Here is a 12,825-nt window from a genome sequence, read left to right on the forward strand (position 1 = left end):
GTTGGGGGATCAAGGTAGACCCATAAGATCTTTAGCATTTGTCACATAGAAGCAGTGAGATGCATTCTCCCCAAAATTAACAGTGATTTTGGTATGACGGTGATAAGTGGCATCATGTTTTGTATGCGGAAAATCCCTTCCACCAGGGGAACTCCTAAATCAGCCTTTCAACCAGTAGTGCATATAGCCCCTCACTGCTGCATGGGCCACCTATTTACGTACGAATTCACTGCGCTGTGGATGCTAAATGGCTGAGCTGTCTCATGCCTTGGTACAACAACAGCTATGGTGTAGCTCGGCTGCAGAGTGGTACAGGCAAGATCATACTCCTGAGCCAAGCAACTCTCCTGAAGCAGGAGCAGCAGTGAGGGTGCTAGAGGGATACCTGCAGCACTCTGTGGGCTTGGCGGACAGTGCTGTGTGCCTTTGGGTTTTCCACATTTCCTCAGGTACATCTGGCTTTTCTAGATAACTTGTAAAAGTAACTTCTAATCCGTTACTGATAAAGCCATATGAGCAAACCCAGGATGAAGAACAGTGGGCCATAAATTCACTGGCACACACAGTTCAGCCTCTTTTTTTCCCCAGGGCTCTCTATTCATTTTTTGTCCCCATACAAGGAAAAGCAAGTAAGGGACTGAAAATATGTTTTGTATAGTTACTAGCTGCCAATGAACATCAAGCAGTTAAGAACTGTAGGAAGCTGCAATATATTTTATTAGACCAGTGGATGCAGTAAGAGAAAAAAAAGCACACTAAAGATGAGTTTTCAAGCATAAAAGCCTTCTTCAGGTCAGTGTGCCCAGAAGCTCACTGCTGTTTTCCAGCTACATCAGCTGTTCTAGTAGAAGTTATTGCATCTCTATAGAAGTTATTGAGCCTCACATATCTTGAGACCATCACAGCTACGGCAACGCTGCTACTCAACAAGATTCTCTAAGATCCACTTTGTATCACAGCTACAAGAATATGTCCACATGAGTCCTAAACTTTGATGTATTTCTTCTTAGTTTTGCCATCTATTTATTTTCTGTCACAGCTGTGTGTAATAAATTCTTTCAGCAGTTCTGGAAAAAAAAAAAATGGAAGAGTGATTGATTTTCATTTTCTGAGCTTTATGGGATGTGCTACTTAGAAGACTTGTCATTACCACCATTTGCTGGTGTTTAGTGGAAGATTTAATTCACCTACTGTAATGATTTGGGGAAGTCTGTCGATGTACAATTTAGAAAGTTATTATGTAAATGGCAGCATTATGAAATGCTTTTATGAGGATGCAGAATCCTCCATTTGCTAACAGGGGTTGCAGCGTGTCTGACAAGAGGCGATGGGCACTCATTAACCACAGCAAGAGCTGCACATCCAAGGAGAAGATTTAGCCGAAGTCTTGGGGAGCAGTTTATTCCAAACGCGTCTTTGTGGACTGGGTTTGAAGGAAAGGGGCGAGAGGGAGATGAAGAACCTTAAGATGTTATGTTGAATGACATGCTTTGGTTCTGTAAACATACAGGGTCTCTGGGAGGGAAGCAAGAAGGGAGGAGGGGATGTTGTAGATTTTGTAGAGCTAAGTTTTTGTTTTAACTGTTGGGTTTTTTGTTATTGAAACGATATGGAGGTGGTTAATTGGGTGTCTCTCTGAAGGTCTGTCACATTTCTTTTCAGGTAGGCTTAAAACAGGTCAATCTGCAAACTTCATTTCCTCTGTCAAGAGGAGATAACCAATTCCACAGTCTCTGAAGTTATTAATGATCAACTGAGTAAATTTTATCCATCTCTTTATGTCTTGGAAGGACACTTCACTGAAGCTGATTTTGATCAATTTATAAGCAATGTCACCTTCAATAAATTCCTATCTGACAATAGATAATCCAATAACAAGCTGGGAGACAGCAAAGGAGATGTAAGAGTTGGCACCTAACAGTGCTCCTGAACCCAACTGCATCCCCATTGGATTTTTTTAGAGCCATGCTAGGAGGAAAAAAATAAAATAGAAAGACATTATTGGAAAAAAGCCTTATTTTCAAATCTGTTTCAGAACGTTTTTCTCCAAGACATGAGAATTGCATTACTTATCATAATTCTTTCAAAAGAAAAGGGAGTGGTTTCATTTGTCTCTCCACGTCCATGCCCATCCTAGCATGTGAAGCCCTGGCAAGCTTCTCGGCCATCCAGCGTGAGGGTCCCGTGGGCTTGGGAGTGATGCAACACAGCCGAACCTTCCAGTGGTCACCAGTCAGCATCTGGTGCTTGGGATATTGCAAACATACCTCCTCTATCCACCTCCTCTATTCCATCAGCGCCAAGGAGGACATCTACACTCACTGATGGGAAAACAGACCGATGGAGCAGCAAATACATCTGCTCATAGCTCTAGCATCCAACCAACTGAGTATGCTGCGCTCGCTAAATAAATGTTTGGTGTAAGTCTAATACTTTGGAGAAGGCTCAAGGGCAGCTCAAGTAGAAATTCAGAGTTCCAGGAACAATTTTGCATCACCCATGTCCTTTCTGTACTATCTGCAAGCTATTTTTGGAAGTGGCTGCAAGGTGGAGAGGGGGCCAGGGTGAGAGGACTGGCTGGTGCATCTGAAGACTGCTATTCCCTGGGGCTGCTCCATCCTTTTGCAGCAGATTGTTCTTTCAGTTGCTGCAAGAAGCAGCTAAATTCACTTGCTGTGTCACTGTGTTATGCAGGTATGACTTAGTATCTGTTGCGGTGACCAGATCCTGAAGGTGATTAAAATACTTCCTATTTCTACCAGCTTGAGTCAGAAGGGAGTCATTTGGGTCCACTCGGAGTAGAAATGTTTTCTGTGACCACCAGGCTTTTGATTCACATTATGTTCACTGAGCTCTTTAGGAAGCACATTAATTCAGCCACTGTACAGTGCACAGGGCAAACTGCTCCTCGCTGTTTACCTGCCAGCTGATGCACAGCGGGGTACAGGAACAGTCCAAGGCGAGCTGGGATGGCATTTGCCAAATGCTAAAAAACATGCTTATTTCCATTCGTTCAAGAGAGCTCCCAAGTCTTGGCAGATCAGGAAAGCAGTGCGGCACTCCGAGGGAGAATATGCAGCTTTCCTTCTTTTCGCTTGGTTCATCTTTGCATCTCTTCATTCCTTGATGTTATCTGATGGAGTAAGGATAGTGGCTCAATGCACCGTGTGCACTTTTCTTGTGACTTTGGGGAAGGAGATTGTGTTTGGACAAGAAACCTTCATAGAATCTCACTGTAGCTAGAAGTACAGCCACGGCCCTGCTTTCCTACAGGCACTTGATGTGTCACCCACAGGGATGGGGGTCTCCTGTTGCCACAGCTGACCAGGAAGAACGATGTATTCCTCTACTCTTTTTCCGGGTTAAAAATGCAGAGGGCTATATGAAGGCTGAGCTCAACCTATTCCAGTTAGATGGCAGCTAGTTTCCCACTCCCTGCTTCTGCGACCACCAGCTTCCCTTTTCCCTGTTACTTGAAGTCATTTCTGCTCCGCTGCTCCCAGGTGCTTTTGCTTGTCTTCTTCATTCCCAAGTGCAGCTCCCCCCTTCTTGGTCACAGGGCGGCCGTATGAAAGGTCAGTATGGCTTTTAGGGCAACTGGGAAGACAGAAGCCTGAGTAGGAGGGTCAGCTGGTCACGAGGTTGTTGTCAGCGCCTCTAGCTGGGTAGGAGACGTGGAGAAGACGCTGGAAGGAAACCTCGGGTAGTGGAACGGAGCAGTCATGTCTTGTGCTGAATTGTTTGCAGGTTTTCCTGCTTGTTTTCTCAATGCAGAATGAACCTGGTGAGACGGGCAGGGAGCTGGGCATGTGCAGGGCAAACTGTCTGCCTTGATCCTTTCCCCCAGATGGAGCCTAGGATGCCGGGTTTGGATTGTCTGGTTTTCCATGCGGCCTCAAGGACTGCAATTACTTAAGCTCGTGACCCCGCGTGACACAACTTCTCGGTGGTTCTTGTGTTGTGCAGTGGTGCTGGGCCCAAATACGGCAACTGCCTCATTCCTTTTAGAAATAGCGTGGGTTCATTTTTAGGGATTTTTGAACGCTCGTGTCCTCCAGGCTCCTGCAGACCGGTGTCGAGGTGTCCCATACCTTTAAACGACAAGGCAGCGGCAGTTACACCGGGCGCCGCAGCAGCTCCCGGTCCCGCACAGCCCATCCCAAAGCGTTCTCAATGCTCTGCCTCTCTCCGTCCCCGCAGCGGCTCCTGGAGAGGAGAAGCCCCGCGCCGCAGCGCTGACCCGGAGGAGCCGCCGGGCCGCCGCCGAGCACCGGCCAGATGGCCGCGGGGCCCCGCAGCAGCCTCCGGTCGGGCGGGGCGAGCCGGAGGCAGAGCCGGGGGGCGGCGGGATGCCTGGCGGCGCGGCGCGGCTCGGCGCGGTGCGGGGGGTGAGAGCCGCAGCCCCGGCTGCGGGGGCGGCTCGGGGCCGCCAGGCTGCGCTCTCGGGCCGGCCGCGGCGCCTGGCGCTGTCCCCGGGCGGCCGGGGCTGGGGCACGGCGGAGCCCGGCCGCGAGCGGGCGGTCCCGGGACGGCGGCGGCTGCACCTGCGGCGGCGGGGGAAGGCAGGGCTCGACGCCCGCCGTGCCCGGAGGCGGGAGCCCGCGGCCCGCTGCTCCCCTCGGCCGGCCCGGCATGACGCTGCGGCGGCGCCCCGGAGGCGGCGGCGGGCGCTGGGTGCCGGCCGCCCTGGCCGCGCTCCTGGCCCTGCGAGGTGAGTGCGGGAGCGGCGGGGAGCGGCGGCAACTCGCGGGGAGCGCGGGCAGCGGGGAAGGGAGCGCCGCCGCCCCCGCCCGGGGACGCGGGGTCTCGGGGGCCGGCAGGGAAGTTTTGGTGGCGGTCCCGCCGGTGATGCTCCGGAATGCGGCGGCGGGGAGCGCTCTGCGGGCTGGCGGCTCCGCTCCTCGCGCTGCCTCTCCTGCACCATCGCTTTTACTACCGTCATTTAGTACTAGTGGGTTATTTTTACGGTGCCGTGAAACTTGCTGTAAACTGTCTGGGCTTCACAGGCGCTCGGCTGGCAGGGCCTAGCCCGGAGGCAAGCTCACCTGGGTGCCGAACTCCGGTCCATCCCTCAGGCCCCGAGGCAGTGGGGAACTTTGCGAGGAGATGCCGCCGAGCTGCCCGGGGAACCGAGCACCCAGCGTGCCTCCCCGGCATCTGCTTCCTCAGCTCCGAGTGCCCAGCTGTAGGGTTGTGGGGAGATCCAGCTCTCCCAGCCCTCCCCATCCAACTCTGAGCTTCCACAGTGAGGTGTGTCCGGGTCCCGAGTGAGGAGAGGGGACAAATGGAGTGTGAGTGATGTCCGTCACATAGCTGAGTGCTGAGAGCACCCAGAGGCGTTGTGGTAAGGGCGACAGGAGAACCCGTAAAGTGTGAAGCCTTCAGACTCATCTGTTGATGCCTTCTGTCAAGTAATGTCAAACTTCAGAGCAGGCCTACGCAGTTATGTCTTACGGAGGTCTACAAAGTCATTTTCTTAAGGTCTACTCAGGTCCAGTCGGTCACTTTGTGGAGGTCAGCCTGGCAGTGAGCAGAGCACAGCTTGGCCAGGCCGGCTGGGTGCTGCTGGCTGCCTCTGCAGCCGGAACAGCAGGCAACCTTCTGCAAAGGGCCCCGAGAGAGCAGGAGGACAGGCAGGAACGACGGGCTCTCTTGCGAGAGCACTGGGGACATCTCCGCAAAGGCTGGGCGAAACTTCTGGCAGCCTGCATTGAGATGGAGCTGCCTGCTGGGGCTGCTGTGCCTGGCCCTGACAGCCCTGCGGGAGCATCGATCGGGCTGTGCCACTCCGGCCAGGCGCAGCAAGAAGCCAGCCCGGTGGTCAGCAAGGTGGGCTTCTCACAAGTGCCTCAGCCCTGAAAGCACGCCGAGTCCCACTCTCCGAAACCAGTTAGGAGTTGCATGTGTTAACTGGAAACTTCACCTGCTGACTTGAGTGGATGAATTATGGAAGAAAAAAAAAGAGTTTATTAGCTTTTAATTAAACCAAACAATCGTGCCTCTTTCACACTCCATCCGCTCTCTTTCCTTTTTTGTGCTTTCCTGGATTTGAAAGGGTGTGTTCACTCTCGGGTCTTCAACATTGCATTTTTTTTTTATCTGCAGACATGGCAAAGCTTGAACTGGAAAGTTACCATGCCTCTGCAATGACAAGCATTTAAGTGAGAAAGTGTTACTGTTGATGCTCTACCTCTGCAGGAGCATCCAGCAGTAACCAGACTGGAGGTTGAAACGTACCTTTCATAAAACAGTTATTTATGCCAGCATGATGCTTTCTCTTGCACTTTCTTTTAAGACTTGAAAATGACTTGAGTGAACCACCTGTGCCTCAAGATTGTTTTTAGTTTCTCTCTAAGGAAAAGGCTGCAGAAGATGGTGGTGGATGAAAAGAACTGCGATACGCCGTCACTTCTGTGTTACACAACAGAAGTATAGTCGTATTTTTGGGTTTGGATTTGAAAATAAAATCCTGATAGGCATAAGCAACAGACATAGACTGTGCGGGCTCGAGTAAAATTGGCAGAGATTCTTCTGGATAACATTTGTAGAAGATGTGTGTGTGTGTTTTTGCTCTGAGCTGCAGACTGCTTAGGAAGATCGATTTCCCTTTCTTGAGGCTCTATGTTGCTTTTGAGGACAGAGGAAGAAGAGTATGATAGGATCATGTGCAAAGAGCTACCCAAACCACGGGCGGAAGGCTTGGAAGTTAAAGTATCTGTAGAGAGCTGTAAGAGTGTATCATCACAAGAAACACTTAATGCCAACAAGTGAGGAGTGGCTGCAAGAGAAGGTCCTCAGAGGTCCTTCTATCACTCTTACACAGTCAGACTTTGCAGTGAAATGTCAATCAAATATTATGGCCCCATTTGCTTACCTTGTTTTGTAACTTGTAAAACAGCAATGATTCTTTCTAACTGGAGCAGATGACTGCTTTCATTGGGCTCATTATATTCATCTTTAAGGCTCCTGGGGCAGGGGCAGTGTCTTTGCTTTCACTCTAAAGCATTACAAACATCATAACTTTCATGAAAATAATACTTTTCAGGCTCCCCAAGGAAGTTGATGGAAAGATAGGAGGGAACTCTGTTTAGGGCTTTGATACCAACCCTGCTACCCCGCATCAATCCCGCTCCATCACCAGAAATAGCCTACTGCACATTTTCCGATGTGTTAGAAATCACACATCGGGTACAGCGAAGCTGCAGAAACAACTTTTTATTTATATTGTGCATGGTGTTTGGGTCCTGTGACACAGTACTGCAACAGGTGGGATGTCAGCATCTTATGGCCTGTTGCAGCTGGATCTTGCAAGTTTGGGGAGTGAGTGTACGAGCCTGGTAGCAATGCAGCAGTGCAACAACTGCTCTGCAGCTTCTCACACAGGCAGGTCTTTCTGGTCTCCATGTGAAGTCCCCTTCCTGCGCGCTGGGTTTATCCCAGCTGAAGCTGTGAATTGAAGTTCTGGCTTTGCAGCACCATTTTGTTAGCCCATATATTCTTCCCAGCCCTAAACCAGGTCCTCAGCCCCAGCAAGAGAGGGCTGTGGCTGTGCCTTTCTTTTCCATGCTGATGCATTTTTTGGAACAGATTGCCATTGGTGTCAAGCTGTGTGGTTTTGTGACATGTAGATAAATCATTTTGCTCACGACCTGACCTTGGTCCCCAGCGGCAGGCACAGATGCATTAACTACCTCTTGCATCTCTAATGCAGGCATCCTACCTTATTTTGGAAACTATTAGGTGGTATTTTTTGTTGCTTGTAGTGTTGTTTTTTTTCAATCTCTCTTTCTTGCCTAAAGTCCAATTTTCTTCTGTAAGATTGTATTCTCTGAGGGATCTTGAAGTGTCTCAAGAATGGCTATATTTAGCTGCTCGCTGGTAATACGGGTATGGAAAGTATGGTATAAACAACTCATTAAGAAACTTAGAAATCTTCTTTCCTGCCTCTATGGGGCAGATGAATTTGTTTTATGCTACCAGCATCAGAAAAGGACAAAGCAAAGCTCAGACAGGCTTCATGACCTGCTGAAGGTCAAAGGATGCTGGTAGTCCTTAGTGCCTTGGTCCAAATGGTAACTACAGGAGAAATGCTTATATTCATGCAGCAGGATAAGCCGTACTGTAATGGCACTCTTCAGGGATGCTCACTACTACACTGTGGTGAGTCACCTATATTTAGCAGGATGCTACTATCATTGTGCTTTTTAAGTGAAGTGCTTTTAACACAGTTTATTTCAAGGGGAAGTGCACGCTCTGAAAATCTGTTCTTTGTAGTTTTCTCCTTGTCGAGCATTAATGCTACTTTCCCTTTGTGAATGTTCAGGGAGAAATTCAGCTCCTGGTTGTTTAACAGACAGTAGTGTAACAAAGACTGTTCCCTTGTTAATACTACCTTGTGTTTGCACAGTCATTTATAAGCATTAACTAATTGAGAGACTCCGAATGTATTTCGTTAGTGCGGTCGGTTTGATTTATGGCTTGGAAGGGCTGAAACGTGCAGAGATGAAGTTGTTTGTTTGCTGTCACATAGTACATCTGCCCTGCTCTCCTTTAGGATAGTCGCAGTTACTGGGCTCCTCATCACATACCACCCCACTTTGAACTCACGAATGTTTCGCACTTTAAGCATCAGAGGGAGAGAATGCTTTTATTAATGATGCACAGCAATCTATTTTGCCCCATATTTGCTGTCAGCTCTTTGCTTTTGGAGGTCACTTGTGTCCATTCCGGCTTCCACCTTCACTTTTGCTGCTTGAGCTGGGCTAAGGGCAAACGATCTGCTTCGTCAGGATTGAGGGGTTAGGCTTCATTTTGGATAGAAATAGAAGTTAAATGCTTTGACATATCTGAAAGGAAATTTCCAAGAGAAATCCCATTTTGGGCCAACCAGCATTGTGCTTCTCTGTGGAACTGTATTGTGATAATACTAAAAACAACAACAACAGCACCAAAACCAACCCTAACCAAGAGATATTTTGATGTGAAAAGTCAGACTTTCTCATCTCAAGAAACCTTGAGGTGGATGCTTACATATTTCTGGCAACTATTCCTAATTCTCTTTTGAAACACAGTTTTGATTTTACAGAGCCTTGTGAGTGCAATAAGGTTTGGCTTAGTGGAAGTATCCGCAGTAAAAACTGAAGTAGTTCCTACTATTTTTCATCTCTTCAGCGCATTTCTAAACAGCAGTGCTAAAACCCCACTTGCAGCTATTGGTGGTATCTGTGCACAGTCCCTGCCCATTTTTTTTAACCTTCTTGGCACACACATACAAAAACCACGTGCATGTACACGCCATTGCCGATGTCCTTCCCTTATCCAGCACACTGCAGGACACTATTTGCACCAAAAAATCACAAGGTGAGCATGAGATAATTTTGCATATAGGAAATGCAGCCCCCTTGCTGATCAGGGCCAGCAGATCACACTCAGCCTCCTATTACTTGTGCATGCGCAGAGCCACAGCTCTCCCCCTGGCAGCACAGCAGCACTTGTGCCTCTGCATATCTGTGTGAAGTTACTTGCGAGACAAATTTCTGCAATCCAATCACTTGTTTAGGGATAAAACCTTGTGCATTTTTTTTTTCTCGTATCTCCACAAGTCAGCCTGGCTACAGAAACGTGAACCAGATTGCATTTCACAAGCATCAGCAGGAGAAAGCCTACGTATGAACTCCACCGGGTTGCATCCTGGCTTCGGTCTTCTTCAAAATGCAGAAGGCAGGAATGTAATTTCAGAGGGCGAACATTTCTAGTCTGTGTGCATTTCTGCAGGCAGCTCACGGCAGCTCTGGGTCAGGTCACACCACCGGTCCGCAGAGCCGTGGCCAGCACTGGATGCTTCCAAGGGGGTGCAGAACTCCTGCAGTGAGCAGCTGGTGCCAGATGGGAATAAAACACTCATCTCCATTCCTGTTCCCCCTCCATGGGATCCCAGATCTGCCCCCTAGCCTAGAGCTGGGATAACCCTGAGCTCAGCCCCCTGTCAGGCACAAGATGTGGGTGGGCGATGGGGATCCAGCTCTTCCCCTGCCTGGCATCTATTGGCAGCGTCTGCCAGCAGTAAGTGGGTTGGGACGCACTCTCTGCATGCCCACTGGGGAGATTACTTCCTAATCCTCGTTAATTAGAAGTTGGCTAATGCCTGGGAGCTTGAGGGTGTAGTGCTGCTGTGAGCTTTTCTTTTCCTTTTTTTTTTTGATTTTGTTTTTCTTTTCCTCTTTTCATTCTACCTGACGTATCTGTGGGTACTCCCTATAGCCTTATAAATGCCCAGGCCTCTGTGATTTATGCTAAGCTATTGACTTTACTGATAACGTGCTAATCATTCCTGGTGGTTAACTGTGGGCTGTGCTTGGAATAAGGAGAGGAAATAAAAAAAAAAAAAAAAAGGAAAGGAAAATCTTTTTTTTTCCTCATACCTGGCCACATTCCTTACTCTTTGGTTGTATTGAGCAACTTCTTGTTATTCCCTCAAAAAATAAAACAACAAAACAAGGATAGAAACGAGTTTCATCTCTGTTAAATTGCCTCAGTTTTAACTGTCCTTGATCAGCAGGTGTTACATACTGGTGAATGAGGAAACCTTTCTATCTCATCTGTGTTTCCAGGTATGCCACCCACAAATAACAGCAGCGATCCCAGTATTTTAATGCTTCCATCACACTTTTCTTCCCATCCCCTTTGACATCCTACAGCCGACTTGGTTTTTTGACCACCGCTGTCTGCTGAACAGATGTTTTCACTGAGCTGTTCACAGTGATACCAAAGATATCTTGCTCAAGTGATTACAGTTGAATTAGAGCCCCTTGGTGGACGAGCAGTTCAGATTATTCCCCCAAGTTTGTATTACTGTCAGCTGGATAATGCTGAATTTCATTTTGCATCGTGCTGCCCACTTGCCTAGCTTTGTCAGATCCCTTGGAAGTCTCTCCCAATCTTCTTTCATCTCAGCCAACTCACCATCTCTCTTCCAGATATTAAGGAATAGATTAAACCCATCCTGTAGCCCAGAGGAGACCTGGGGGTAATCCCTTGTAATCGGGGCCAGGGCAGGGGCAGGGGGAGAGCCTGGCACCAGGCAGTGGGGCAGCAGCTTTGGATGGATGGAGAGTTAATCACTTAGACTTCTCCTTTTCTTCTCACAATATCAGTGGTTTGAGGGGTTCAAGTTCTTTTTGTCACCTGTTGCGTGCTTTTAGGGTCTTTAGCCTCTAAGGGTCCTGGGATTGGCTGTTCCTGATCCTAGTGATCTTCACAATCCTGGAATCGTTAAGGTTGGAAAGACTGCTAAGATCAGTAAGTCCAGCCATCAAACCATTTAAGAATTCCAACCATCTAAGACGTTGCAAAATTGTAGCCTGCTGTGACATTTGGCTAATTCCTGCATGTGTTGCTGATGTCACATTTTTGGGGTGTTTTTCTTTGACTTTATTGTTTCTGTGCTCTCCCTCCACACTGTGCAGTAGATATCTGCTTCCTGATCAGTGAATTCAGATTGCTGTGGTGTGATTTGTTCTTTAGGTAACTTTTTTCCCTCTTCAGCCACGGCCATGCAGATGGATCTGTGCCCTACTCACCTTACAGTTTGATGCCTATGTCCTTTTGCCCATGCTGGGTTTCCAGGCAGTGACATTACTTCATGATGAATTCTGCAGACTGAGATGTGTTGAAGTTTCTAACTATTGGTTAGTATAGTTATTTTTGACATTTCCTGCACTGTATTAGGTATTTGTTGTGTTGTGTTGTAGGGAATCTAAAGTGCCCGCCTGCTTACATAGCTAAGAATGTGCTTGAGCACTGTTATCTGATGGAGTTTGATGTCTGAATGCCTCCACTAGTAGTAGAGCTGCTGGGCTGCAAGCCTGCTTGGCTTTCAGGCCGTATGTTGGGAGCTGGAAGCCAAGAGAGTTTGGGAGGACCTTGGCTACTTGGCAGGGTGACAGCATAGCCCCAGTCTGCCTGCAGAACTGCCGCGTCCTTGCTTTGTCAAGGGCAGCCCTTCCTCCTGCCCCTTGGACAGCTGGTGTGCCCCAGGCCCTATCACAGGACTCATCAACAGCATCCCTTCCAATGCAGTGCTCTGTGTTAGCTTTCTAACTTTTGCTATGCTTTCTTCATCCCTTTATCGACACAGTGGGTACAAATTAGGTGGAATTCCCCTACCCACCCTGGTCCCCAGACCTCTAGCATCCCATCCCCAAGTCAGGGGCCTCCACAGGTAAGAATGGTATGCTTTGGCATCCCACTGACTCTCCCGTTAGCCCTCTGGGCAGCAGTCAGCAGTTTGTGGGACTAATTGCCAGGAGGTGCCGGTGAGGTGCTGAGTCAGAGCGAGGTGTGCTTGCCAAGTCACTGCAGCAGAAGGAGCCCGCTCGCCTGGCGTGGAGTGAAGCCAATGGACGGTGGGTTACCTGGCTGCCTTTTGGGCCTCTTTCTCTCATTTCCTGAGGCTGTGATTCAGCAACAGCGATGCTATGCGAGTAAGGGAGAACCTAAGCACTGGCGGAGGGGAAGCTCTTCTGTTTGCTTTTTTTTTTTCCTTCTTCCTTGGTTTGGGTCTGAGCACTGGGAACCAAAGGACGTGGGCTCTATTCCTACCTGCCACCAAGTTTCTGCTGCTGTTTCCACGCTCTGTGCAGTGCTTTGTGTTAATGGAAAGACTAGTAAGCAAGTGTTGGTGTGCAGGGACAAGTGAACATGTGGCACCCTCAGATATGCAAGGGTAACAGTACAGGATGCTGAAAGGGCTGCAAAATAACATGAATGAGGGATGTTTTGCCTTGCCCTTCTTGTGCTGCAACCTATTCGTTGTTTGGGGTGTTG

General features: G+C 48.7%; 1 protein-coding gene across 2 annotated transcripts in view; it reads left to right on the plus strand.

The window, feature by feature from the left end:
* Positions 1 to 12,825, plus strand: part of IGSF11 (immunoglobulin superfamily member 11) — a 122,777-nt gene that overhangs the window by 29,958 nt on the left and 79,994 nt on the right. The window contains exon 1 of one of the 2 annotated variants that reach the window (NM_001318422.2): positions 4,558 to 4,711. The exons of the other annotated variant lie outside the window; for it this stretch is intronic. Coding sequence (NP_001305351.1) covers positions 4,633 to 4,711 — 79 coding nt within the window. The 5' untranslated portion in view covers positions 4,558 to 4,632. Of the gene's footprint in view, positions 1 to 4,557; positions 4,712 to 12,825 lie in introns of those variants that run through there. 2 annotated transcript variants of the gene reach the window in all.

Source organism: Gallus gallus, chromosome 1 (genome assembly GCF_016699485.2).
Source record: "Gallus gallus isolate bGalGal1 chromosome 1, bGalGal1.mat.broiler.GRCg7b, whole genome shotgun sequence".
Lineage (NCBI taxonomy): Eukaryota > Metazoa > Chordata > Aves > Galliformes > Phasianidae > Gallus > Gallus gallus.